This window comes from Acanthopagrus latus, chromosome 3 (assembly GCF_904848185.1).
Source record: "Acanthopagrus latus isolate v.2019 chromosome 3, fAcaLat1.1, whole genome shotgun sequence".
NCBI classification, from domain to species: domain Eukaryota; kingdom Metazoa; phylum Chordata; class Actinopteri; order Spariformes; family Sparidae; genus Acanthopagrus; species Acanthopagrus latus.
The window spans coordinates 11,451,634-11,477,413 of record NC_051041.1 but is presented as its reverse complement, the minus strand read 5'-3'; the positions used below and the strand labels follow the sequence as shown (position 1 = coordinate 11,477,413).

Here is a 25,780-nt window from a genome sequence, read left to right as displayed (position 1 = left end):
CCCCCAAAGGCTCCATCTATATAATAAAACAAAATCTGTATGTGACCTTGAACCTTTGGTCATCTGTCTGTTTGATGATGTAATAATAGAGGAATTTTTAAAATGTGTCTCTTGTGTGGCTGAAAAAAAAACAAAAAAACAACCAGAGCCACTTTGTTCTTGGCATCGGAGAGCATATTCACACACAAGTTACAGGACATCTACAGTGTGTGACAGAAACAGCCATCGCCCTCTAAAGCCTTTAATACCCCTGAAAGGAGAGAGTCCTTACTCGATTACAGTCAACAGGCTGCAGCTAATACAGCTGATGGACATCCCCAAGGTTTACGTAAGTGAGAGAAAAAACATGCTCATAGATCAGTTGCGTAATTTTATCAACATGGTGTTAAGCAGTCAGTTGGATAGATCGTCATTTGCACAGAAACAGATGTTACCATTACACAAGTCTTTGAAGAGATTGTTTTCCAGAATAATTTCTGTGTCAGTTTACTTTTGTACTCATCTCTGGAGGAAAAAAGAGGAAATCCCTAAAACAGACCTTGAAAATGTTAATGGGGGAAAATGCTGGTGCTCTCTGGTGGAAACATGCAGGAATGACACTGTGTAGACAGTCACATTGATCAAAAATTAAAAAGACAGCAGGATGTACTGTTAACACCAGTTTATTTATAACAATGGGGTGGGGAAACAGCTCTACTGAGGTGGCTGCTGCTGGTCTGGCATGCTCCTGATGATGTCAGAATCACCTGGAGAGGGGAAAAAAAAATAAAGTAAATCGATCAAATAAAAAAATGCAACAGAGCATTCATGAACCTGCCAGAAAGCACAAGCAGTTCAACAAGGCGCTCCAAGAGCCTCTCATCTAACAAACCACTAGTCCTGAACTGGACCACCCTGAGCAGCAGGTACAACAGGTACAAAAATTTGTAGAGTAAAATAACGGGGCAGGAGATTAACAAAAAAAAGATTAGCAGGAAGTTTAACCAAACCTCAGTCCAAGCAAATATTTGACAGTTAAGGTACATGGAGATGGTTTAATTTGTTGATCGTCGCTGGGTTTTATGAAAGATTGTTCCTTTTAGTTTTGACATGTAGTTTAGCGGACAGTGATTCTGAGACACTGGAGTTTCAGCAGGTTTCAGCAAGTTAAAAGACTTGACTACTACATTAAAAAGGTTAAATATAAGATTTCCAACATTGATACTGTAGCACATTACCATTTCTTATGTAAAGATATAGTGGACTAATGGCATCCTGAACACAGAGCGACAGGGATTAGGTTCTGATCTGAACTTCAGGTCTTTATTTTGGTACCTGGAAAAGCTGGACCAGCCTGAATACAATTATGACCCATTTCACATTCATACTGACAAAAGTGTTAAGAAAATGAAAGAAAGTTTAGTTTTGGAGTAACAAAAAAAGTTGCAACGTATCTCAGTTTAAAAAAGGTGACAGTACGTTAGCCCACACAGCACATTAGCTGGATGTGTGGTAATACCTTCTGACCAGGCAGTACAGTTTGCATTGGTAGTAATTTGCTCCATGTTGGTTTAAAGTTTTGCAACAGTGTGGTCAATAAATTTTTTTCCAAAGTTCATGTCTAAGTATTAGACTGAAGTTCATGCATCGTTTTGAAATTTCGACGATCAGTCCCCTGAGGCCAGTATCCCTCCATAAATTTTGCTACTAGACAGCACCTAGCACAATCTTGTGTTTGAAACATCCCATTAGTCCATTACTGTATGGTTCTCTGTAATGCATATTGCAATTCCACCAATCAAAAAGCTCTATGTTTGTGACAGTAGTGGAAAACTTTTTGAATAAATTACACATGGATGATGCTGGCATATACAAAGGCAGGTACTCACCAGGATCAATAATCGCCAATGTGCACACCCTGTAGTATTTGCCACAAGCTGTGCCGAGCTCAATGTTGTTTCCACTGTAGTGGTGGACACCAGTCTTGGCCAGCATGGCATAATACTCAATCTCAGATTTCCTGGGAAGGACAGAGACAAAGGAAAATGTGAGCAGCAGCTTATGAAAGAAAAATACAGCAAATTAGGCAAGTGATAGGAAACTCAAATAAAACAAAGGTTTTGAAAAAGATGCCAACAAGTCATGCTAGACTAGAAGCAATAAGCAATGATATTTACACCAGCTGTACTGAAACTTCATTATAGTTGGTTTGTATTGACACAAAAACTCCAATTATCACTGTGTAACCTGGCGATTTATAAACAGCCTTTTCGACATTTGTGCTTCACAACATCTGTATTAGGCTGTACCCGGGTTTATGTTGTGATTAGTTGTGAGGATTTTAACCAAAATCTTAAGTCTTTAACGTGGCAACACGAGCATCAGTTTGCACACTGAACGTAATTCTGCATGAGCATGCTATATTTTGAGGTCAACGTGCTGATAAGATGTTATTCTATTTATTAGTGATTTCTATAACCCTGACACTTAACGCTTTTCTGTTTGATAACATGAAAGTCGGCTTAATATGCAGTCACAAGCATAATGACACTTTTCCAGATATAATTTATTAGTAGTATCACACAGTAATGACCTGCAGCATAGGTATGTCCAGTTTAAATTGCTGTTGATTATTGTGAACATGTTAACATCTCACCCAATAGATATTCAAATCTACCACCACTTCAACAACTTTGATGACTATTTATTTCCTGGTACAGGTATCAATTTACTGATCTTCTTGTTATACCTGAGAGCTGGGCAGTTGTTGGCCAGGATAACCAGCTTGGCTTTTCCCTGACGGATCATCTTCTGGGACTGTTTGTAGCCCAGGACGTATTTACCACTCTTCATCACCAGCTGGAGCCGGGAGTTGATGGACTCCATGGACTTTTTCTAAAAAGATATACATAAACATATAGTTAGTGACAGCACACATGATGGCCTACAGGGCTCATTTGCAACACTTGCCCATCGTTGTTCTCATGCAAATCTCAAACTAATATACAAGATTAATATAGCGTAATCAAGAAGACAGAGAATGTAAGCAGGTTAAATCAATGTTAACATACATTAATAACAACTGTTGTCATGTTCCTGACAGTTTGTTGTCGTGAGATTTACCGTTGGCAAACTACCATTAGCCACTCTGCCGGTGCTATACAGTAACGTTACTCGAGCTACTAACGTTAGCCGTCGTTAAAACAGATGGACAGACAGCAATACACCGAGGGGGACAACCGACACATGCTTTAAATATTTACAGACGCGATAATTCTGTAAATTCAACATTTCGGGAGCAATTAACACATTTATTCGTGTAGCTAACGTGCCAGCTAGCAGGCCGTGACAGAAACACGTCTCCACGTGAAGCAGCCTGGCGCTGAAGCAGCGCGTGCACTCGGGCCGAGCCTACCCCACTCACCGTTTTCTTTGCTGCCACCATTTTTGCGGTTTAGTCCACACCGGCCAACCTGCAGGCGAGACGGGGGAAGGAGAAGACAGTCGTTAATGTCTGGGGGGCAACACAATACCAAAATGAGAAAATCCCGGTGATTTTTTAATCGAAATGTCGGAGCTCGTCTTACTGTGAGTTAACTCCAATATGGCCTCGGAGAGAAAGGAAGTCCCATGGTGCACTGCGCCGCTATCTATCGACGGGCATGCGCAGATGACTCCTGCGCAGAAAGCTCACTGCTGATGTGTGACTAAATGACAACAAATGTACAGTAGCTTTGTATGAGATAACATGAGGGCTAGGTCGATAAGTGTTTACATCACGTAACATTACAGAAGAATACAATTTAATTAAATGGTAAGCAACAGAGAATAAGACAGATTCACAACGATTAGAGACAATTATAGGCTATATTAATAGTCTATAACATTAATCTATAACATATCTGTAATAACATGGATCTATTTAAAGTTTTTCCGCCTATCCACTTTACTATTTAATATAATAGCATAAAATAAATAAAATGAAACTAAGCTTGATAGAGAAAAATATTGGTACGGTTTATCATCATAATGACATAAAAAAAAAAGTCGAAATGGTGATATGAAAAGTAATTATTGTGGGATGAAAAGTCATAATTATTAAATTATAAGTAATGACTATTAGCAAATTCAAAATGATTAGATAAAAATTCATAATTATGGAATTAAAAGTCATGACCATTAAATGAAAAGATATTACCATGAGACAAAAAGTCCATATTATGAGACAAAAAGTCAAACGTTTCCCAATTCTTCTTCTACTGTTGAGCCGATGCAATCTGTTACATGCTTTGTCACACTTCCAACGGACACCACCCTTTTCCAGTAAATCAACTCAGGGTTACAAGTTTTGCTCAAGGGGACACTGATGGTGGGTCACTTTCCCCGCCCCAAGAGGTGACCGCGGGCTGAATAATGTATTTTTGGCCCTGCGCCATCCTCCTGGAAACAGCCTAAGTTACAGCACACAACAAAAGCCCACATTTCACCTGCGTGCCTCACTGCTGGGACACCTGTAGCCACGACACGCATCGCTAAACGCGTTTTTTGGGGGAAGAGGAAGAACGCATGATGCGCAATTACGCACGGGACTAAAGGAATTCGACGAGCAGCTTGTCTTTTTTTTTTGTCACTCCTCCAGGGGATACGCCGTCCATAGTTTTGGAGTCCTCTCCATTTACAGGGACGATATCTATGCGCGACGTCATCAGCGCAGTTAACAGCCTCTCCTCACCTGTCAACTCCGAAGTTCACCGTCCCAGTCCTCTATGTGCACAGCGCAGGATGGGATGCTCCACAAGTTCCCAAACTTCGGCGACAGAGAGCAATCAACCCGGTGATAAACCCGACGAGAGCAACGGAGCAAGCACGACAGGTGATGCACTTACCTTCATACTTATATGTATGTATCTGTGTGCTATCAGGGGAATACCGATTACCTACTGTATATGTCGCATAACGCTCTGAAATAGGCTTTTTAAAGTGGCCACATACAGAAAATTACGGTAACTCAGAAATAATGTCAGTATGTGCTGTGAGAAGTGATAATCGCCTATTCAAAAAATTACTTTGACATGCTGTATTATGGCTTCTGGCAGAGTGAGAAATGATCTCCAAACAAAACTCTCCAAAGCACCAAGCAATGACCGAGCACTGTCCCTGACTTCACTTTAGACATGTCAAAGGCTTAGACACATCTTGAAAATATCACCTCTCCATAATAATGCCTCTCAGGTTATCCCTGTAAATGATCGCTGACATTAGAATAACTTTCGAAAGTGTATTGGTACAGACTGATTGGTTGACAAGTTTATTTTGGAAGATACTATAAATAGCATGTTCATCACAGAAGCCAGCTACCATATCCAAATAGAGTTACATCATCCATTTAATTACACTGGCCTGGACTCACTCCGCTCTCACCAAGAGGTCTCAGTCTACATGCAAATGATCACCGGAGTATTTTCTGCAGGTATCTGATGTGCGTTTGGTTTTAGTGCTCCACGGCGACAGGATGGGGGAGTTTATTGTGTTTATTTAATGGTGGGGTTTCTGGCTCCGTCCTGCCTGAGAGAGAGGGAGAGACAGTGGCATGAGAGCAGATTTGGTGACAGTCTACGGTTTCAACAGGAAATAGAGAAGCCACCTTGGACGCTCCCTCTTGTTGTCGTGGGTCGGGAGATGGCCCGGCTGTGGTGCAAACTAGCACACGTTTCAGGGGCAAAACACCAACACTGGAGCCTGTGCTTGCATTTTAGCAGCGCAGGAGCTCCTAAATATGTGCAGGGCAGATCTATCTTACCTTCAGAGGCTGTCAAACATTTCATTACACCACATCCTGTGCGACTTTGTTTGCACGTCTGTCAGCTTAAGCATTATTTGACAGAACTCAAAGAATAACCAGGTGAAGCCTGGTAAAATATTCACTAAGTGGGACCCCCTCTGAGAAAGTCTGTCTTGCTCCCATTCTCTGCATTCCTTAAAGGGGTATTAAAAGTCTTTAGGTGCAATGAAAGCACTGACTTGCTGAAAGGCATAGACTCAGTGAGTTAAGAAACTGCCTCTGGCCCTCCCTAAGTGTCTTTAAACTCATGTTCTGCAGCTAAATTCTGATCTCTGACCTCACCTGTTGTGAGCTTATAAGTCGCTCTCAGGGTTTATCAGCTGACACTGAATAGCGAGGTGTTCCTGTTATAATCGTCTTAGAGGACAGATGGAAATTTGTCAGGATGTTATCTCATTTTTGCATATGGCTCATTTCCTTCGCCCTGTTGCTACCTGTCACTCCCAAGAAAGAAGACGGATGACGCTGATCAACTTGCGCTTCATTCATTTATAGAAACCTGCTGATCTTAAATTCCAAAAATGTCCCTCTCATGTTGGCATCGAGCATCTGACAAATCGGATGCACTGATGTATCACTACTGCAACACAAAGAAGCATTTGATGTTTAAATGCAATAAGCGATTCTAAGAGAAAGGTGAGTTGATTGCTGAGTCCCAGGTCTTCAAATCCCAACACTTTGGATTCAGCGATCAACCCAAAGCGTCTTACGAACTGCACCTTTAAGAACAATGTTTACCGAAAAACATTTTAATTCTTTTTAAAGTGAAATAAGGTGACAAATATCATGCAAAATGCTCCCACAATGATGAGACAAGACGTCTCATTCAAAGGTCAAGACTTCTCTGATCCATGCAAATACTTGAAATGCAAATCCTTCAGGGAAAAAAGGGAAGTGTGCTCCTAAAAACTCAGATCTGTGGTGTATTAGGCTTCTAATGTTTATGATTAAAAACGCACATAATCATTAACCGCTCGAGCTTCTGATCATGTGTCAGCAGAAGTCTTTTTTTATGCTATTTCTTTTTCTGTTCCTGCCACACGGAACCGTTTCAAGAAGTCACAGTCAGCCGATAATCTTTACTGTCTGATCATTCAGCAAAATGAAGAATCTCTGAAGGTGCCTGAATATTGTATGACAGGTTGTTTCCAGTGTCGCATGGCAACCGCGGTAATATTTGTTACTTGTTAACTAACTGGTTTTGGGTTAAGTCAACTCTGCTGGCATCACGTAGGCAACACAAACAAAGTAAACAAACACGACGGAAACCATTATTGGAGAGAGATTTGCAGGAAAACAAGGCAGAGAGAAAGGCTCGGGTTGACTCGAACCAGGAACTTTAATGTAATTTAATAGATGATGAAATTTGTGACCCAAAGAAGGAAAAAAAACAATACTGCCATACAGTAAAAGTACTGTGTCTCACATGATACATTCATACTACGGGCATTGCATAAGCCTGATAATGATCCTCATTTCACCACATTCAGAGATTTTTCCTTCTCATGATTATTATTAGGAACAGCAATGATATGGACTTTGATTCAGATATACTATGTGTGTTTGACGTGTTTGACTGAATAGTCTTTAGTTAAACTCATCCATCAAAAGAAGTAAAAAGACATGGCAGAGTGAGTGATTTGTGAATTCTGTACACTTACCTGCACTCGTAGCGAACCTGCATCAAATCTGAAGTAGTTTTAGGCATCTTTTATGTTTCAATTTTAAGTTTTCTTTGAGCAGCGGTGGTGTAAGAAGTATTACCCATTACTTTAGCAGAAGTATTGCTATGAAACTTATATAGGTTCTGCAGAACCTGCGTAGTCTAGTGAAACTTTGTTCTCTGCAACACTTTCTAAGTGAAATCATGCAACTATAAGCAGCAAAATTAACCTCATGTACTTAAAGAATAAGAAGTGAAAGTACTCATTGTGTAGTGGTTCCTCTCAATGATTTACCATTATATCCAATAGTTTTACATTAATATTAGTGCTGCATTATAAACTGTAAACATCAGATTCTATAAGGTCATCATATATAAAAGAACACCTCATCCTTCAGTTTCTTATTTTAATTCAAAATCAACTCACCAAAAATAGAATACACAAGTTACTTTAGTTAATGTACTTAGTTACTGTCCACCACCTTCAATCAATCTTTTCTGGATGTTTGGATCTCACACTGTGTCAATCCTGGTGTTCCTGACAGGAGCAGCCAATGAGAATGGGAAAGTAGCCGAGGACAGCGAAACCATTCCGGACCAGACGCCTGCTGAGGGCGGCGATGCTAAACCTGCAGACGAGCCCGCTGCAGATGCTGCAGCTGCAGCGTCTGCAGCGTCTGCAGACAACACCGCTGCAGCTCCACCTGCAGCTGCGGAAGCCCAGCCTGCTGCAGACAGTCCGCCTGCAGAGGCAGCAGCACCTGCAGAGGCTTCGGCGGCGGCTGACGGCGGCGCAGAGCCTGCAGCTGCAGCTCCTGAGCAAGGTAGGGTGGAGACATGAGGAGGGGACTGTGGCAAGATTTTATTAAGTGCTTTTTACTCCACTACATTTATGTTTAAAGCATTAGTTAGTAGTTTCTTTGCAGTTGCTTCTTTAAATCAGCTAATAAATTATGATATATTATTATAGGTTAAGCTACACAGCGGTATATAAAATGAGACGAATAAGCTCCAACTTTACCAGCTGCAACTTTAAAATTATTCAATATAATTCAGCGAAATACAAGATCTTCTCATATCAGTACTTTTACTTTGGGACTTAAAGTAGTTGTTGATGCTAATACTTGAGCACCTTTACTGTTAAGTGTTTGAGTATTTAGGATTTCGAATGCAGCACTGTCACCATTTCAAATCACCGCTGACACCAATTTTAATCAAGTAAAAGATCTAACCAGACAGGTGCACACGATTAAAGGATGGAAAGTAAAGTAAAATCAGCGATCAGAATTAGAAATACTCTGTCAATCACTGAGGGGGAAAATGGGTACATCACAGCGGCTCCTTCTAGGATAAAATATATCACACTGTAGATATAAATAGAGAAAAGATAATCATAAGTGAGAGTAAGAATTAAATAAAGGGTTAAAAATAATAAGAATAAGAAAATATTATCATTAAAACTACAATTTGTGACACTTTTGTACATGAAATAATATAAAAAGACTCTATAAAGGGAAACTTAATCAAAATGTGTGTTTGTCTGATGAGAGACTGTATGTAACTACTACCAGAAAGAGCGATGTAAAGATACTTTCAAACTTTCTGTGTTTAAAGCTGCCAGCCGAGCCTTTGCATGGCTCAAAGCACTTCATCATTTTCATTGTGAACTTTATTTTCAATGCAAATGACGCCTTTTCCCTAATCTCCTGACACAAGGACTGTCTGCTGATAGTCTTGTGACATCCATCGCACCGACTGAGCACTTCACGGAGTCGGAAGGCTCATGAGGACGGGGCGGCATGCCCACATGTGTGGTTGTTTATTTGTCTGTGTGTCGGCCTGGTTTACTTTTTGGTTTTAATCTTCAAAACATCCAAGGAGCGACCATCCATATCTGCGAAACTGGTCATTTTAAGCTGTTACGCAGAAAAATAGCCATGGAGGGAAGGGGGAAATGATTGCAGATAGAACGTACGATTGTTCCCGTTGACCAACAGTAACCTGAGCAGTGCTCTGCCTCCTGCAAAGTGACCCAATAAACACTGGCTGCCTCGGCGCAAAGGTGCACAATGTCCTCTACGTCTCTCCCCAGACCCTCCTCAGTCCCACACTGCAGTGGCGGTAACCAGGCGAGGCGGTATCCAACAACACGCAGAGATGACTTTGCTCTTTAATGAACACACTGCGGGGAGGTCGCAGGAATGTGTTTATGACTCACACGTCAGATCATTTGGTAATTAATTAAGGACCTGTCTTGAAACTCGGCGAGCACACCAGTATAGGTCTAATTTACCTATCGAGGCGACAATGAAATAATGAACTGGTGTTTACATTTGATTCATTATTCCGATCATTAGTCTTCTCATTGAGTTACAAGAAATAGTTTGTAGAATGTATGAAGTGCGATGCGGTGGACCTGCTCCCTGTATGCCTGAAATTTTTGTGTGTTGAAGGGGTAAAAAAACACACACATAAACACGTAGGATCTAATTTCTGTTACTTCTAAGATGTAACTGGTGTGGGATCATGGGAGTTGTTGTCATCACTGGTGATGAAAAAAATCATTCCATGTGGCTCAGGCAACAATGCCCACAGATAATGTACTGTTAGATTTACGCTACATTTAGTTACATTCGCCAACTTCCTCCCACACTAAAATATGATGAAGTGCCCTCTAGAGTGCCCTTCTGGTGGACAAAATGTGATGAAGTGCCCTGTCTTCACTCTAAGTGCATCACAACTTTCTGTGCTCTGGTTCCCTCACCAGAGGTCTAGTTGTTTTTACACATTTGAATGCAGGAATCTTGCATATTATATCTTATTGTAACAAAATACATTTTCAGACGACTCAAAACCACAATTCATGATTTTTTTTTTTTTTTAACATTTGGCCCCAGGAACAGCTTCTTTGTTGTCAGTTGTCACCAAAGACTTTTTAAGTTCGCATGATATACACAGTAGCTGCGACAGCTCTGGTAGACATTTCCTCTCATAATAAACACTTGGATGAAACTTTAAAGCACGTCATTTGTTGCCCCTAGAGAAAATACCGCGAGTTACCGCTCCCGGTGCTCTGCTAACAGGAGCATAAACGCTAAATTGCAAATTAGCGAGTGCAACACGATGATCCTGGCTCTAAATTCCAGGACAGCGAGTGAATGTCTGCACCGTGATAATCTCTCTGCACACTTGCCTCTAAATGACTATCGATACCTGAAGTGCTCCTCGGGGAGGTGCATGACACGGTGCAGCATTACATTTACTGCTATCGTTTCACTTATTGCTTCATGATGCAAATGAAAAGCTGGTTCATGAGTTCAGCTCTTCACTTTCCTCTTTGTCTAATGCAAAGCGTCCGCCACTGCAATGACAGAAAGACGAACCAGGCGGCAAAGGCAGCACGTGGGAGTGGGAGAAATCCAGCACTTTGTGTCCTCGGATGACTGAATGTTGCCTCGAGGGAGGTTATTGTAGTTTACCTTTGATTAGATAGGAAGCTGTGAGGGATTCTCCTGCCCAAATTATTATTATTTTTGTACTAGAAGCATTTATACAGGCATCCCGAGCAGATACCAGTCCTTCTTTACATACATCAGCCATGTTATTACTGCCAGGTTCAAAACTCCACTGCAGTTTATTTTGAGGATTGTTTTATGCAAATAACCCCGCTCTATTTAGCTTCGCCTGACTGTTTGAGCGCTGAGACAAGCCAGTCACACTGTACATCTTTCATATAATTGTTGATATAAGCGTTGTGCTGTTTAGGCACAAAAACCACTTGGTTAGGGTGAGGAAAACGTCAAGATTTGGTTTAGAATACCTGCTTTGGTTGCCACAAATACAGCTAGAAACTGTTTCGAGGTCTCCTAAAAAATCTTATTGTCTGGTGTCACGCTTACAAATGTTGAAACACACGTCTGGCCTTGTCACCTAAATCCAGTATCATATCCGGAGTGAAAGTCAGCTCATAAACATGTAATGTGAAAGTGATACGCAAAAACATATGGTAGTTTACGAACGCTCACACAAACAAATGAGAGTGTATCAGTGGTTTGCAGAAATGTACAGTGCCAGCATTTCATTCTGGTGACTGGGCTGAAACAGTACGTACAATATGAGAGAACAGCAAGACAAACAAGTACACCAAGCTGTTGTCTTGACAACTTGGTCCACTCCATTGATTTAAAAATAAAGATTACTACATTTTCACATAAGTTAGTCGAAGAAATAACACACTCCATGACCTCCGTCTTCACTTGATCTTGACCCCCTTTGGTGTCCAACATGACTCACTCTCAGTTCAAGCTTGACCACAGCGTGTGTGTGTGTGTGTGTGTCTGTGTGTCTATGTGTGTGTTGCCAACACTTTGTTGTCACCATGGTCTCATTAAGGTGCAATCTGAGTCCACAGAGAAACTAGAGCATCCCAACACATACAGGGCTTCCACTGGCCATGAACGATGCCTCCGTTTCACAGCCAATGGAGAGAGAGGATCAAGTGTCACATTAGCAGAGCGGACATGCCGACAATCCTCTTCTGGGTCTGTTAGTGGTCAGTGTGAGTTTGGTTTGGTGGAAATCATCGGCACTCGCAAGTCTTTGATCGAAACGAATAGATATGAACTAAAAGATTCATTTGTTACTCATTATTTTATCGTTAGTTACTCTTTTTGTGCCTCAAGTAAAGTGATACATCATAAGAGTTACTATGTGGTCCCTCATTACATCATGATAACCTCACCATTACTTACCCTTTTAAAAGGAGATCTATTGTGTTAAAGTTAAAAAGGTCAAAGTCCGCACCAACAGGCGCTCTGCTTTCCCACAGAAAACACCGCTCCAGAAATGCCTCGCCAGTAGTCCCACCTTTAATTATGTGACTTTGTGACATCATGCAACCTCACCATGTGACACATTCAAATAATTAATGCCCAGCTGCTATTTTTGCATGCAGAGTTGATTTAGCATGGCTGCTGTATTGTTGTTAGCAGTGCTGGTTCAGGCATGTGTGAGCTGACCAATCCCAGACTAGGTATTTGGGTGGATGGGCCTTAAAGAAACAGGAGCTAAAACAGAGCATTTCAGACAGAGGAAACTGATGTGTTTTTTGAGCATTAAAACACGTAAACCTGTTCTAGTAGTAATGAATATTAATATGATGACCCTGAAAATAAACATATTTAGTAACTCTAGTAACTCTTCATTATCTACTGTAGTCCTTGAATGAGTGATTCAGGAACTACTCGTTAACAATTAATTATTCAATTAGTTACATCCACTTCAAATAATGTTTTATTTTTATCTATAAAATAACATCATAATGAACTTGTGGATCATATTTTGTATTTTCAACTAAATCTGCAAAGTTAACTTAATTGTAGTGGAGTAAAAAGTACAATATTTGCCACTGAATTGTAGTTAAATTGTAGAAAGTTAAAATTTGCACAAAATTAAAATAGTCAACCTCCCTTAAAAGTTTAGTTAAGTGTGGCACTTGAGTAAACTCTCCATCACTGATAATATGTGGATTTCACATGTGCAAATCTTTCCATCTTTGTTTCTAAACAGAAAAAGCAGAGGCCACATCGACCGATGCAGAGCCCAAAACAGAGGAGGCACCAGGTGAGTGCTGCTGTAACACAAGGCCACATAATCCATATACAAATATCTACCGTCACCCTAACGTGTTTCCTCTCCATTTGTCCTCAGCTCCCAGTGAGTGAGGTCCAGCCTGAGCGACTGCACAGATTAGTGTCTTACCTTGTTCGTTGTTATGCATGAGTGAACGTATGCGCAGGTGTGTGTGTGTTTGCGTGTGAAAGACATGTTGCCTTGTTGCCAAGATGCAGACCCTGCGATATCCCCGACCAGTCAGGGGTTCCTCAGTCATCACTGTGCCTTCCTTCCCCCCCCCCGTGATGGTGTACGTCTTGCAATTTCTGCTCGTACGATGTAACTGTATATAGACAAGAGAATCCTACAGTGCATAGAGGGTGTGTTTTGTTTTCAGAGGATGTCAGAATAACTTGAAATTTCTATTTATTATCCTTATAGACACAGCAGACTTTCCAAAAAAACATCATAATGTCTTTAACTTTAACCATTCCGTAGTTTTCTATAAAAATTATAATTCCATGAAAAAACCAAAGCCAAAATGTATTTGATTTCTGAAATTATATTCTTTATGGGTAGCAGGCTTTGATTTTGTTCTACCATGTTTGTGATGAATATGCAGAGCTACTATGCAGAGAGTCCAACTGATTTTAAACATTAACATACGTGTTTCTGATGAGTGCGAATGAGATTGAGAGCAGGCATGAGACCTTTTGTTTTGCTTCTGATGTGTCATGATTTTTCTCTGGGAAAAACGACCCGAAATCTGTAATAAGCTACAAACTGTCACCAAATAAAATTTAAAAAAAGACCACCTTAAAAAAACAACATCTGATCCATGTGCTTTCTTTTGTGTCTTAATGCGGGATGTTGTCGGGTTTCGGGGTGAGTAACCATTCAGGAAAAGAGAGATTTTTACCCATCATTTATTAGTGAGAGCTGCACGTTTAGAATGTGTTTTAAATGGCAATCTGGAACAAAACAAAAAGATGAGACACGAAAGCTGAAAGAGCACCAAGAGGACCTTGTTTAGATCCTGAATCATAGGCCATTGTGAGCAGGGAATGTTAGACTGGTTTTACAATTCAATCCAACTTCATCATTATGTTTGGTATTAAGTGTGTCAGGTAGCCACAAGCCAAATGCTGGAGATAAGTGCTGCCTTGTTATTCAGGGTTTTAGCATAATATGGTAGAACGCTGACAACCCTTCGCTAAAAAGCTGACTGTGTGGAATAAAATCCTAGTTGGTCTTTCATGTGTCATCTGGAAATGCAACGATGTGTCAACTGTACAAAGAAACGGTCGCTTGATGGTTCGACTACAACTTGTTTGTGACGCGGCCGGCTAGTCAGGAGTCCGAGAGGGGGCCAAGGGCAGCAATCGCCTCGATTTCCACCAGTCCGCCCTGAAGAGAAAAAGGAGGAGGCAGAGACGGTGAGGTCACGGGAGAGACGTCTCCACCACCCTGCGTGTATTGATGTACGTGAGCTGTATGTACCGCAGGGTACTGCAGCTCTATGTAGTAGAAGTGTTGTTTGTACTCACTCTGGGGAGAGCAGCGACCTGGTAGGCAGCTCTGGCAGGGAAGTTGCTGCTGAAAACTGGAGGGAAAAGCAAACATTATATTTACATGAGAGCAAAAACATTTGACTTTTAAAAAAATTGGATGCTTTGATTTCTGGTTACCAAACACAGTTTAACTAAAGGATTTATTGAGAAATTGATTTGTTGATGCCTATTTCACATGTAGTAAGCAATGAACTCTTTGCGTGCCAGGTTTTTAAAAATCTAATCAACCTAATTGTGGGACAAAACAACTGGTTTAAAAAAGTAAGCAATCACTAATATTGTAAAACGTGGTCAAAACTTTGTCTGCTGGCTGATTCTGAAGTGAAAGTCTCACCAACAGCCCGTGAAGTCAAAATTCAGTGGACACATGTCCTCTCCTTCCTCTCGTCAGGGTCAGGGAAAGTTCCCTCCCTGTGGTTTAGGGTTGAGTAGAGAGGGAGGCAGGCCTGTACCCGAGTCAATGGCCCACACAGCAAAGCATGCTGGGAGGGTTGGGTTACATCTGTGTGCCTGCACAGCGGTGTCCATTTACAACTCGCTGGGCACAGCAGCTTCTGTTACACCTGTCTGTCTGTTGTGATCCAGGAGGAAATACCCAGACTGAGAGGAGGCTGAGTGAGCCCGTCCATCAGGTGACCGCTGCTCCTGTCAGCAGCCATTTTCCGAGAGACGTCGCTGAATAATGAGGCAGCGAATCGCCTCATGGTAACACATGTATGGATGAGAATAATGACAGGCTTTTACAGTGTTTAACTGTGATCCAATAGTAAAGGGTAAATGATTACTAGGAAAGCACCAACGTATTGACTGATATTGCCCATCTTTAAATATGATGACATTCACCAAAAGCAGTGGCCAGTGTTTACCTGTTGACCCACATCAATTTTGGACAGGCACATTCATGAGCGACTGGCTTGTCACGTCCCTGCCACAAAGACTTTTGAATCAGTAACTTAAAAGAAAAAAAACAACCCTTATTCATGTAAAAGAAGATCATATAACATATTTTTTCAAAGATTACTGACTTTGAAATAAATTCTTAAAGAACAAGTTGGGAAAGTCAAATGATGCCATAAATGAAAAATGTTACTTTCTCCGTCCCGACTAAACATATCACCAGCTACACATCTGCACTCTTGTAGCTTGTGAACACTCAGAGTTTTGGTCAAGGTCACAAACCTCCTGGTATGCACACCTGAGCAGTCTCGTTAATCATAATCCCACAAACAAATTAAAACTGTCCATTCAAAAAAAGAGAGTGATGAGAAGGAAACTAGCCACTGAAAAAAAAAACCATGACCAAAACCATGACGCCCATCTATGGATAGCAAACTAGGCTGCTTGTGTAGGTGACTGAACTAGCCACTGATCTAACAGCAGCTCTGAATATCTTGGTTTAAAGCTGCCCTCTAGTGGCTGCTTTTATTTACTAAGAAGAGCTTAAAGATGAGAGACAAACATAAGAATATATTTTATCAGTCAGATATTATTGCACGTGAAAAATAAGGCCATGCATGAAAATTAATGAGTGTCTTACATGTTTTGTACACCTCGTTGACGCTGTTGAAGTCATTTATATCAGCGAGCAGCACAGTCGTCTTCACCACTGGAACCAAAGACACATTGAAACATTTCAATAAAAACACATGAGCCGCAGCCGAGTGTCTGGATGTCCTGATGGTGCAGAGCTCTCACCGTTGGAGTGATCACAGCCGGCAGCTTTAAGGATCTCCCCCATGTTGATGAGAGCCTGAGGGATGAGAGGAGCGGATTCAATCTCATCTTTCATGTTTATATTTATATTTTCTTTGTCTGTGCTGTTCAGATCTGTAGGTTTAATCGCTCAGAAGGTGTAGAAGAACACTGAGCTTCAATTGTTTAATTTTTTCGACTAACAGTCCTCTCAGCTGTAGAAATGAAAGTCAGACGTTTCAGCAATGTCCCATCAGCTGTTGTTTTGAATGTGACTGATGATGATGATGATGATGATGATGATGATGATGATGAGTCCCTGTGGGCTTCACCTGTTTGGCCTGAGCCTGCACTCCTCCTTCTACCAGCTGACCGGAGGCCACGTCCATCCCCAGCTGACCAGAGATGTACATCGTTCGGTCCACGACCACCGCCTGGCTGAGGGTGAGACAGAGGAGACAAACACACACACACACACACAAATACACCATTTAGACATGGACATGTGATATAACCACTTACTCTCCTGGATTACTCTCCTGACACACAAGTACAAACTCTCTTTTAATCTGCTTTAGTTGAATTCAAGCACGTCCAGTTCCCTAAACTAGAGACTTGGAGCCTTTATGAGCAAAAAATTGATTTAAATGACAGAATCCCATCTCAACAAACCTACACTGTATCTGCACATCAACATTGTGTTCAATGGCATCCTACAGGCCTACATTTCATGATCCAAGGCCAAAATCCCACATTCCTCCTCTGCTACACATCATGTTTATAAGGTTAGTTTTTAAGTCATAACAAATGAAATAATAAACACAAGATGTTATGGGAAGTAGAGGGTGAGAGCGTTTTATCAGCAGACACCAAACTGGCAATAAAACAGTCTCCTGAGCGGCTGAAGGACCTTGAAGTGAACTCTTCCTGGCGTCCAGATAAAATAAGCTTGTGGCCATTCACGCATAGTCTGACGTCACTCCACCTCCTAGCAACTGATTGGTCGTAGCAGGAACGCCCCTCAAAACTTGTGACAACTGCACAGACTGAATTAAACATGAAAATATACAAGGCTACTGCATGTTGGCCAGTTTATGTCACGAAATCTCACTTATTTTGAGAATCATTTTCAAAAAATAATCAGCAAACAGCTTTAACAGCTTAACTTTGCAAAGATTTATGCATATCAGAAGCGCAGTTATTTTCCCAGTATTTCCCAGGATACCCCGTTAATCCTTACCTGTATATTCCCTGTCTGACAGGAGCTTTTGGTGTGTAGGGGAACTGTCTGCGGATGGTTGCCATTTCAAATGTTCTGTCGGTGTGTTAGAGGTGTCTACTCTGCAGCTGCTGCCTCCTCTGCTCTGCTCAAAGTTAAACTTTGGCACCTTTCTATGAGGTCGAGCAGAGCAGGTGAGTTCATTGCACCGTAAGACCCGCCCCTCACCAAATATTGGATCGCCTTTGTGGTTCATTCAAACATTTAATGTAGCAGCTCCTGCAGCCCACGTGTCGCTATAAATAGAAAATGGAGCACATTTCTGTTTTTGTTTTTTTGTTTTTAAGTGTTTACTTACCTGTATGGACCGATGGCAGCCGGAGCCGAGGTAGTGTTGACGATCCTTCTGTTGAGAGCAGACATGTTTCCTGACTTTTTGCCTCACAAACCCTCCTACACACCGCGGAGTGAATGAAGTGGTTGTGCAACTACTTGGGGAAAAGAACAGTTGCTGTTATGTCTACCGTAATGTCACGTCAATCAGCGCACGCCGCCATCTTGCTCATATCACAACTAAATGTAGGTGGCGTTACTGAGATAGAAAACTGTGGAGAACTTTGTTTCTCTTGCCACATTCGTATACAGTTCAATTAATCAGATTTTTTGGGGGGTGTTGTTTTTTCCCCCTTGATGTAAACAACAGATGCTCTCTGGGGGAGAAACTTTGGAGCATGGTTGTACAGATTGTTGTCAGTGGGCATACCGGAAGGGGAGGGAATTCCCAAATTAAGACTAGTGGCACCTATACTAGGAGAGTTACGGTACGACAGGTGTCCCATTCATAACGCTTTTACTGCAACAGTCCAACTTCAAAGTTCAGGTCAACATTTTATGGAGTCCCAGATAAGATGAAAGCATCCCAACTGCAGTTATGGTTAACTATAAGTAACTTTTATTATTTCTTGCACCTTTTCAAAACTTTATAAAGTATTACAAACAAAAGATAATAAATTAAGTGGTTCAAACATAAATGCTTACATTCCACTCTACACCCTCAAGTCATTATATAGTGGAGAAAACTGAAATAAAATGGAAACAAAATCATAGAGCTATATATCAAAATGTGATTTTCTGATGTCAGATAACTGTACATGTTATGGCAGATTCTCCGCAATGTCAGGGGCTTTTTAATTGTACAGAGCAAATAGTTTAGTTTTTTTTGTTGTTGTTGGTTTTTTTTTGTTAAAGCTGAAAATCCAGCCTCCATATTAACAGTACTCTTAGCTGTGCAGTTAATACAATAGCATTCCACTAAATAGCAAACATAATTTATAAACATGCATAGTCTAAAACGCACAGAAGTCAAGCCACATATATTTTTTCGACAGAGGGCCAAAATACCAAAACAGTCAAATCAGCTACCATATTTAAAACCAGTGTCACAAAAAGAAAAACACATTTAATAAATAAAGTGTGAATGCTTATATGGAAGTTGCCAATGCAGAATTAAGTCTTGTAAAAAAAAAAAAAAAAAAAAAAAAAAAATTCATGACAAGAATGTTGATGGGTTGCATGACAGAACAGGCAAGCAAACAAAAAACAACAACAACAACACAAAGATAGACATGGTTACTCACTGAAATTTTTGATTCAGGTGTTTAAAAATGTCAGCTCATTGTCCATCAGTGTAACAGATCCATTTTGTGGCATCATTAAAATGACCCATTAATATGCATATGAGACTGCATATGCATGTGTAACAGCAACCTGCAGACCTACTGAACATGTATTTAAAGACAGTCATAATTCATTCAAAAGGTCGTTATTAGTACAAACGGGTCAAATTGATGGCAACAGATAAGCTGAAAGACAACCACAATGAAGCAGTTTGTTTCCTTCACGAAGAGATCCAAATGTGTTTTTAAGAGTTTTCAATTAAACATTCAAAACTGTGAAATAAACATTGGATTTTTTTTAGGCCACATCAAACCATATTTAAGAGCCGAGAATCTGACAACAGCGAATTCTGTGTTACATTTTGACACAAGTTTCCTTAATTTAGTTTAAGTCGCCTGATAATCCAACGCCCAGCTGAACAGTTTTGTCTAAGCAGAGTTTTGTGCTGTTACAAGCGTGCGAATCTCTAAAAACACAAAGCAAGCGGCACAAGCTGACAGTACGTCTTCGTTCCTTCATTGTCAACATCACATCTACACGTCAGATTAATGTCAAAAACCAGCACGTTCTCACGCATAATGCTGAAACATAAATATAAACTAAATCTTAATGCATTTTGCAAAACTTGTCAGACATTCAGATATCAGATGTGTGGCTGATGCAGCAGCTGTTTTCAATTGAAGTGTACAGTATCAGTCAGTCAGTCACTTGAGTCACGTTATCTGAGACTGAAGTGTCTCCTTGAGTGACTACTAGCCATAAAACAATTTACAAGACTAGTTGTGCAATTTTGTCCTCTTCAATGCTTTTTCGTGAGATGGTTTTAAATGTGTTAGACAGTCGTATTGTAATCTGTTGATAATCAATCATGATATGGAAGAACGACAGAAAACCCACTGAAAGAAATCTACGGGGTCTTCAAAATAAAAGTATTTAGGAATGCTTCAGCTTGTAATGAAATGTATTTTTTAACATAGGAATGTTTTTTGGTGCCAACTCAACTGGATCATCTTGTCATGTAAAAGCTCTGACTTTACACTGATGAAGAGTGTTGGGATGTAGACGTGGGATGTGTGTTATGAGGCACTACGATGCATGGAATCTGTCACTATAGACAGTACGCTGGATGTTGAAAATTGAATAAATGATTAAGACTAATGAAATAAGTTCAGAAATTCTCTGATCGGTTGGCGATTGAAAACATGCACAAACTCTTCACATGATTTTCTGTCCATTCTCGTAGCTTTCCAGCTCATCTCCACGTGAGGAGATGGGATTCAAACCATCCGACAACTAGTTTTATTACATTGCTCATTTTTGAAAACCAGGTTTCAAATATTTTAAGGCATTCTCATCTAAAATCAACAACATCTTGATTGTCTTTGGTCATGGACAAGCCTCCACAGCTTTTTGTTGCAGGTATTTCCAAACTTGGCTCTATGTTATATTTACACTGAGAAAGTCTGACCACTTGTCATCGACTTGATGATTATACTGCTGCTGCTGCTTACTTGTGTGTTGGTGGTGACTCCCTGATGGGTTTTTTGCATTTGGAAACGGTGAAATTCATTTTGTGATATATAATCGCCAAGCCTTAGTTCTCTCTTTGGGCCGCAGTCCCGTGTGTCATTCATGGGAAGGAAACTACACAGGAACCACGGGAACAAATATAAGATCTAAGATGGCGGAACGGCATCCAGACATGGTGTAGAAACAAGGCAGACGAGTGTAGATTCCAGGAGCCAAAATGGACGTTGCCTGGGACAGTAAGCAGTCAGTCAGAACAGCAGTGGGCTTCCAACAGAGACAATAAGGTCATTTTAGTTCCTCTGAGTCGAAGGGACAGGAGTTTGGTGGTGACGTTGGCTTTGGAAAACCGAGACAGGAGGGGGAGAGGCGCTCAGAAGTTTTGTTGTCGTCTCTTTTTCGCATCCATGGCATCCAGGATGGGCTGCCTTTTGGCCGTGTAGCGCTGCCTGAGCTCCTCGATCTCCCGCTCCATCATGGGGTCCAAGGCACTCAGGCGCATCTGTAGCTCCTCAAAGTCCAGGTTCTTCAGCTGTGTGACCAACAAACGACAAAGGAAAAAGGAGGATGAGTCATAATCGGAGTCATGTTGTTGATAGTATTATAAGAAGTGCTTCCGCTTTGCTATTTATTACGCTCGGGGGAAGATGTTACTCACAAAGTCAAAGTCACCATCCTGGGGCACCTTCCAGTTGTCGGGGAAGACGTTCTTGGACTGGATGTGATAGCCGGGCTGCTCCTGCGGCTGGTTGTGGTTGTAGCTCTCCTGCTGCTGGGCTGCCTTGTTTGAGTCCTGTTTGTCAAAATAGTCCATGAAGGAGGGACGCATTGGCTGCTGGGGGGTGGCGTGCCCTGTGGGGGAGGAAGAGGACCGTGTTTCAACTCTTAAAAAGGGGGCAACTATCACAGTATTTCAATTTAGAGCTGCAACAATTAGTTGATGAGCAAATCGCCAGACAATGTCATTTTTGTTCCCTTTTTTACCTTCATCCCTTTTCTCCCCATGACTGAATTAACACTATATGCATTGTATGTGCACTCACTCCTCATGGATCTCTGGTCTTCCTCCTCCTCATCATCGTCGTCACTGTTGATGACCATAGTGCCCAGGTCCGACTCTAGCATGGTGCTGCCGTGTTCAATCATGGTCTGCGCCCCATCGCTCATGGTGCTGGTGGCCCGCATGGTCCCTGCGCCCTCTGAGCCCGACTTCACCATTGTGTGAGAGTCCACCTCGGTCTCCTCCTCCTGGGTGACACGAGACATTTGATCAAACAGCCGTCCAAACAAGTCAAGCAGAATCTATTGGCTGCTTTAACACAAACTTGACTTCTCAGCATACGTACAGAGTTGTCATCCTCCTCCTCCAGCTCTCTCTGCTGCTCCTGCTGTCTCTTGGCTTTCATCTCCATGGCCTCAGTTATCAGGTCTCTCAGAATGGAGACTGGCTTGGCCTGGCTGATGAACGGGTGCTGGACATTCACAAGGGGAAAAAAAAGGGTGTTATTGTGGTGATGTTTAGGGCTTCAAAGGCTTTCACAAAGGGAGCGGTCATGTTTTTTTGCTGGCCCCAGGCATTTATTTTCAGCTTTTGCAAGTTTTTGGCCATTTGTGTGTGAGTTTCTTTCCCTTCCCTAACCTGCAGGAGCTGTGTTGCCGTCGCTCTCTGCTCTGGGTTCTTGACCAGACACTTCTTGACAAAGTCTGTGAACTCATCGGACCAAAGCTCCGGCTTCCTGAATGTTGGAGGAGGGTTGGTGGGGATCATGAAGATAGCCTGAAAATACACAAAGAATTCATTATGTCAGCCGTTTGTTCTTTAGGCACCTGAAATCCCAAGCTTTATACCACGTATACACTTACTCTCATGGGATGGATGTCAGCGTAAGGAGGTTTGCCCTCTGCCATCTCTATGGACGTGATACCCAGGGACCAGATGTCAGCCACACAGTTGTAGCCAATCTCCTGGATCACCTCCGGGGCCATCCAGAACGGAGTACCAATTACAGTGTTTCTCTTTGCCATGGTGTCCTACAGAGTTAAAACAATCCCACTATCATCAATGTGAACTAAAATGATTCACAAAATCGGTTAAAGATTATATGCTCAAGGAGGACAATGGAGACAAACAACTGATATGTTACCGTCAGTTGTCCAGCAACTCCAAAGTCCGCCAGTTTGGCATGTCCCTCCGTGTTGAGGAGGATGTTTCCTGCCTTGATGTCGCGATGGATCTTCCTCATGAAGTGAAGGTACTCGAGACCCTTCAGCGTCGACTTCAAGATAGTTGCAATCTCGTCCTCTGTCAGCTGATGTGACAAGCAAAATGAAAATGCATGGATGAAATTACACTGTGTAATGCCGGTCCTTCTGCTGCTGGCCAAGTTATCTTTGCAAGTAATTCAATGCATCCATCCTTTCAGCTGTTTATGCGCAGTACTATCAAAGCAGAGTATTCCTAAGAGCTGTACTAAAGCCAGGATAGTCATCTCTGCACTGAGGCTTTATCACCATCATAGCTATTAAAAAGAAATGTCTCATTAATGTTAATGTCTGTCCAACTGCAACTCTGTTTATCTATAACATACATTATAAACAATCTGCTGAGTAAAATATGTTACATAAATAGAAACTGGATCATCTGTGAACCACTGAAAAGACACAAGCACGACAAATGTAGTTCTCAGTAAGCACCCACCGTCTTGTTGCGCAGTCTGATGATGTCCGAGACCGAGCCGGCTCCACAGTACTCCATGACAATCCACAAGTCTGTGTTCTTGAAGTAGCTGCCATAGTACTTCACTACGTAAGGGCTGAGAGGAAATGCCGGGCAGAGCGGTTATCAAAGGAGAACACAAACTTCCATTTAGACCAAAAATAGCAGAAGTGAGAATAACTCTTATAGGTCAAGAAATGAAAGAGCTGCAGCAGTTAATGGTATAAATGGCATTAGATATCCAACTCTGACACTTTGAGAATAAAGGATGTTTAAGCGGATTTGGAGGTTTGCTGAAAGCTGTGTTCTCTTCTAACCTGTCACACTGCTGCATGATGGAAATCTCCTTGATGATCTCCTGCAGATCGGACTCAACAGGAACCTGCTTGATGGCCACCACCTGGCCTGATTCCTTATGGATGGCTTTGAACACGCTGCCATAGGAACTAAACACACCCACACCAAAGTTAGGTTGCAATAAGTTGACCACAAGTATTTTCAGTCAAGCACACAAAGTGGAAATGGAGGTTAGTCATGGGCCAAAGATCTTACCCTTCACCGAGTTTCTCTAGAACATCAAACACTTCCTCTGGCTGTTTGGTCAAGCTGTCCTCACTCAGCTTTTTCAGCTTGCTGTAGACACAAATCAAGTGGGACCTCAGTATCACAGATTGACAAAAAACAAGTAGTGAAACCGAGCTAAAACACAATGGCGTAGCAGCACTAGGAATTCAAATGACAGTGGTTTCCAGCAGCTAGCATTAAGATTATTATATATATATATATATATATATATATATATATATATATATATATATATATATATATATATATATATATATATATATATATATATATATATATGAATTAGTGAAAAGGTGGGGATAATGTATTCAAAACGTGTTTACTCCAAACAAAGACAACAGCAAGAGTTTTAACTTCATAGTCTAGAGCTGTTGGATATTTAGTCTTGGTGCCTGCCTAAACTGATGCAGCAGTTAATGTGGTCTCTGAAAAACAAAGCGTGAGCAATGTGGATTAGTTCAGTCTCACTCAGTTCAGTCAGAGGAATCTGATTTTTTAACATCTTTCATGGTGCTGAAATCGATGGAAAATTAACTGACAACAATTTTGACTGTCAATTTCCTAATTCAAATACAAAGTGCATTTTTAAACAATTGCTGGGTCCAGTCTCTGAAATGTGAATATTTTCTGTGTTTTGAAATTATTGATATGACATGGAATATAATATATTTTGGGGGTTTTAGTTTCAACTTTGGGAAATTGTAATACTTTTGACATTTTCCAATATATGGTAGGTAAAAATGGACAGGTTAATATATAATAGCTAGCTGTTAAGTTTGGTGGGCTGTAAAATTAGAAAAAGAACAACTTTTAACATATCTCATGCCTCTGTTATCATATCATCAGCTCTTTTTCTTTTCTCAAACGTTTCAGCCCCTGTGGTATATTTTGATGCCAATACAACCAGTATACACTTCAATATCAAAATCAGACACCAATCAATGGAATAGTTACCAATGACAATCATTTTTAGGGGGAAGTGTATGGCTCTTTCTCATTCACTCACAATTCATTCTTGTGTTGAAATAATAACGTACACTTGACGAAATGCTGCCTAAGAGTCACTAACTAGCATTAATAGTTACCCAACAACCAGACAGGCTAGAAAGTCATTAGAGGCTGTAACACAATGCTTGTGGTCTTGGTCAAGCGTTACCTCTAAAACGATTAACTCATCAAAACTGAGCAGAAAGTTTGACAGAAAACCGGGAAAGCTAACCCAAGTAGCATCGGATAGCTGAACGCCAGCTAACATAACGTTACCTCCTTCGTTAGCCTTTTAGCTAGCTAGTTAACAGCTTTCAAACACGTTTAAACCAGGCGGATGAACACGAACCTTTTGGGCGCAGACGGCTCCATGATGTACAGATTCAAAGGAAAAAAGGCAATGGTAAGTTTAAGCGCTTTGAGGGACCAATAGTCAAGATGTGAACATTGTCGACAGAGTCGTTGTTGTCAAAAACTAGTGGAGGGCCAGCTGAGTGTCCGTCAGATGATGGACCCTTTGAGGCTACAGCGTCTCCACAGCGCCTCCTTTGGGCCGGAGTACAAAATAAGACTTGTCCACCACTGTCCTCACAAATCTAAAACCACTGAAAACCTGTAATGAAAATTAAGCAGCAACACGTCTGAGAACTATCTTGTGTGCCATGTAATATTGTTAATTGGTGTTGTTGTCTTGCTAAAGGGTAAAAAG

At 41.2% G+C, this 25,780-nt stretch overlaps 4 protein-coding genes across 5 annotated transcripts; 1 reads left to right on the top strand and 3 right to left on the bottom strand.

The window, feature by feature from the left end:
• Positions 1-646: 646 nt before the first annotated feature.
• rpl30 (ribosomal protein L30) lies at positions 647-3,677 on the bottom strand. The gene is made up of 5 exons (XM_037093482.1): positions 3,567-3,677; positions 3,404-3,452; positions 2,729-2,874; positions 1,869-1,999; positions 647-746 (listed from the first exon to the last, which is right to left on the bottom strand). Exons 2-5 carry the CDS (start codon positions 3,422-3,424, stop codon positions 694-696), a joined length of 351 nt encoding a protein of 116 aa, XP_036949377.1. The 5' UTR covers positions 3,425-3,452; positions 3,567-3,677; the 3' UTR covers positions 647-693.
• Positions 3,678-4,214: 537 nt separating this feature from the next.
• Positions 4,215-14,300, top strand: LOC119017068 (cytochrome c1-like). The gene is made up of 4 exons (XM_037093478.1): positions 4,215-4,852; positions 8,030-8,308; positions 13,053-13,106; positions 13,194-14,300. Exons 1-4 carry the CDS (start codon positions 4,672-4,674, stop codon positions 13,205-13,207), a joined length of 528 nt encoding a protein of 175 aa, XP_036949373.1. The 5' UTR covers positions 4,215-4,671; the 3' UTR covers positions 13,208-14,300.
• rida (reactive intermediate imine deaminase A homolog) lies at positions 14,008-18,096 on the bottom strand. 2 transcript variants are annotated; one of them, XM_037093479.1, is made up of 6 exons: positions 17,938-18,096; positions 16,693-16,798; positions 16,364-16,418; positions 16,206-16,274; positions 14,645-14,700; positions 14,008-14,504 (listed from the first exon to the last, which is right to left on the bottom strand). In XM_037093479.1, the coding sequence occupies exons 1-6, from the start codon at positions 18,000-18,002 to the stop codon at positions 14,448-14,450; spliced, it is 408 nt and encodes a 135-aa protein (XP_036949374.1). In that variant the 5' UTR covers positions 18,003-18,096; the 3' UTR covers positions 14,008-14,447. The 2 variants fall into 2 exon arrangements, with proteins under 2 accessions (XP_036949374.1, XP_036949375.1); XM_037093480.1 differs by lacking the exon at positions 17,938-18,096 and adding an exon at positions 17,601-17,759.
• Positions 18,097-18,508: 412 nt separating this feature from the next.
• Positions 18,509-25,727, bottom strand: stk3 (serine/threonine kinase 3 (STE20 homolog, yeast)). Its single transcript, XM_037093567.1, has 11 exons — positions 25,421-25,727; positions 24,052-24,132; positions 23,817-23,945; positions 23,482-23,596; positions 22,928-23,092; positions 22,647-22,814; positions 22,423-22,560; positions 22,130-22,255; positions 21,827-22,031; positions 21,442-21,635; positions 18,509-21,315 (listed from the first exon to the last, which is right to left on the bottom strand). Exons 1-11 carry the CDS (start codon positions 25,441-25,443, stop codon positions 21,157-21,159), a joined length of 1,503 nt encoding a protein of 500 aa, XP_036949462.1. The 5' UTR covers positions 25,444-25,727; the 3' UTR covers positions 18,509-21,156.
• Between the last annotated feature and the right edge of the window lie 53 nt (positions 25,728-25,780).

Excerpts from the sequence above, each read along its gene's own strand:
- rpl30 (XM_037093482.1), bottom strand. The coding sequence starts at position 3,424 with ATGGTGGCAGCAAAGAAAACG. Across the intron at positions 2,000-2,728 it reads AACAACTGCCCAGCTCTCAG|GAAATCTGAGATTGAGTATT; the intron begins GTATAACAAGAA and ends TGTCCTTCCCAG. Across the intron at positions 747-1,868 it reads ATTGGCGATTATTGATCCTG|GTGATTCTGACATCATCAGG; the intron begins GTGAGTACCTGC and ends TCCCCTCTCCAG.
- LOC119017068 (XM_037093478.1), top strand. The coding sequence starts at position 4,672 with ATGCGCGACGTCATCAGCGCAGTTAACAGCCTCTCCTCACCTGTCAAC. Across the intron at positions 4,853-8,029 it reads CAACGGAGCAAGCACGACAG|GAGCAGCCAATGAGAATGGG; the intron begins GTGATGCACTTA and ends TGTTCCTGACAG. Across the intron at positions 8,309-13,052 it reads AGCTGCAGCTCCTGAGCAAG|AAAAAGCAGAGGCCACATCG; the intron begins GTAGGGTGGAGA and ends GTTTCTAAACAG.
- rida (XM_037093479.1), bottom strand. The coding sequence starts at position 18,002 with ATGTCTGCTCTCAACAGAAGGATCGTCAACACTACCTCGGCTCCGGCT. Across the intron at positions 16,799-17,937 it reads GCTGCCATCGGTCCATACAG|CCAGGCGGTGGTCGTGGACC; the intron begins GTAAGTAAACAC and ends TCTCACCCTCAG. Across the intron at positions 14,505-14,644 it reads AGGTCGCTGCTCTCCCCAGA|GGCGGACTGGTGGAAATCGA; the intron begins GTGAGTACAAAC and ends TTTTCTCTTCAG.
- stk3 (XM_037093567.1), bottom strand. The coding sequence starts at position 25,443 with ATGGAGCCGTCTGCGCCCAAAAG. Across the intron at positions 24,133-25,420 it reads GAGCCGTCTGCGCCCAAAAG|CAAGCTGAAAAAGCTGAGTG; the intron begins GTTCGTGTTCAT and ends TTGTGTCTACAG. Across the intron at positions 23,946-24,051 it reads CTAGAGAAACTCGGTGAAGG|TTCCTATGGCAGCGTGTTCA; the intron begins GTAAGATCTTTG and ends GGGTGTGTTTAG.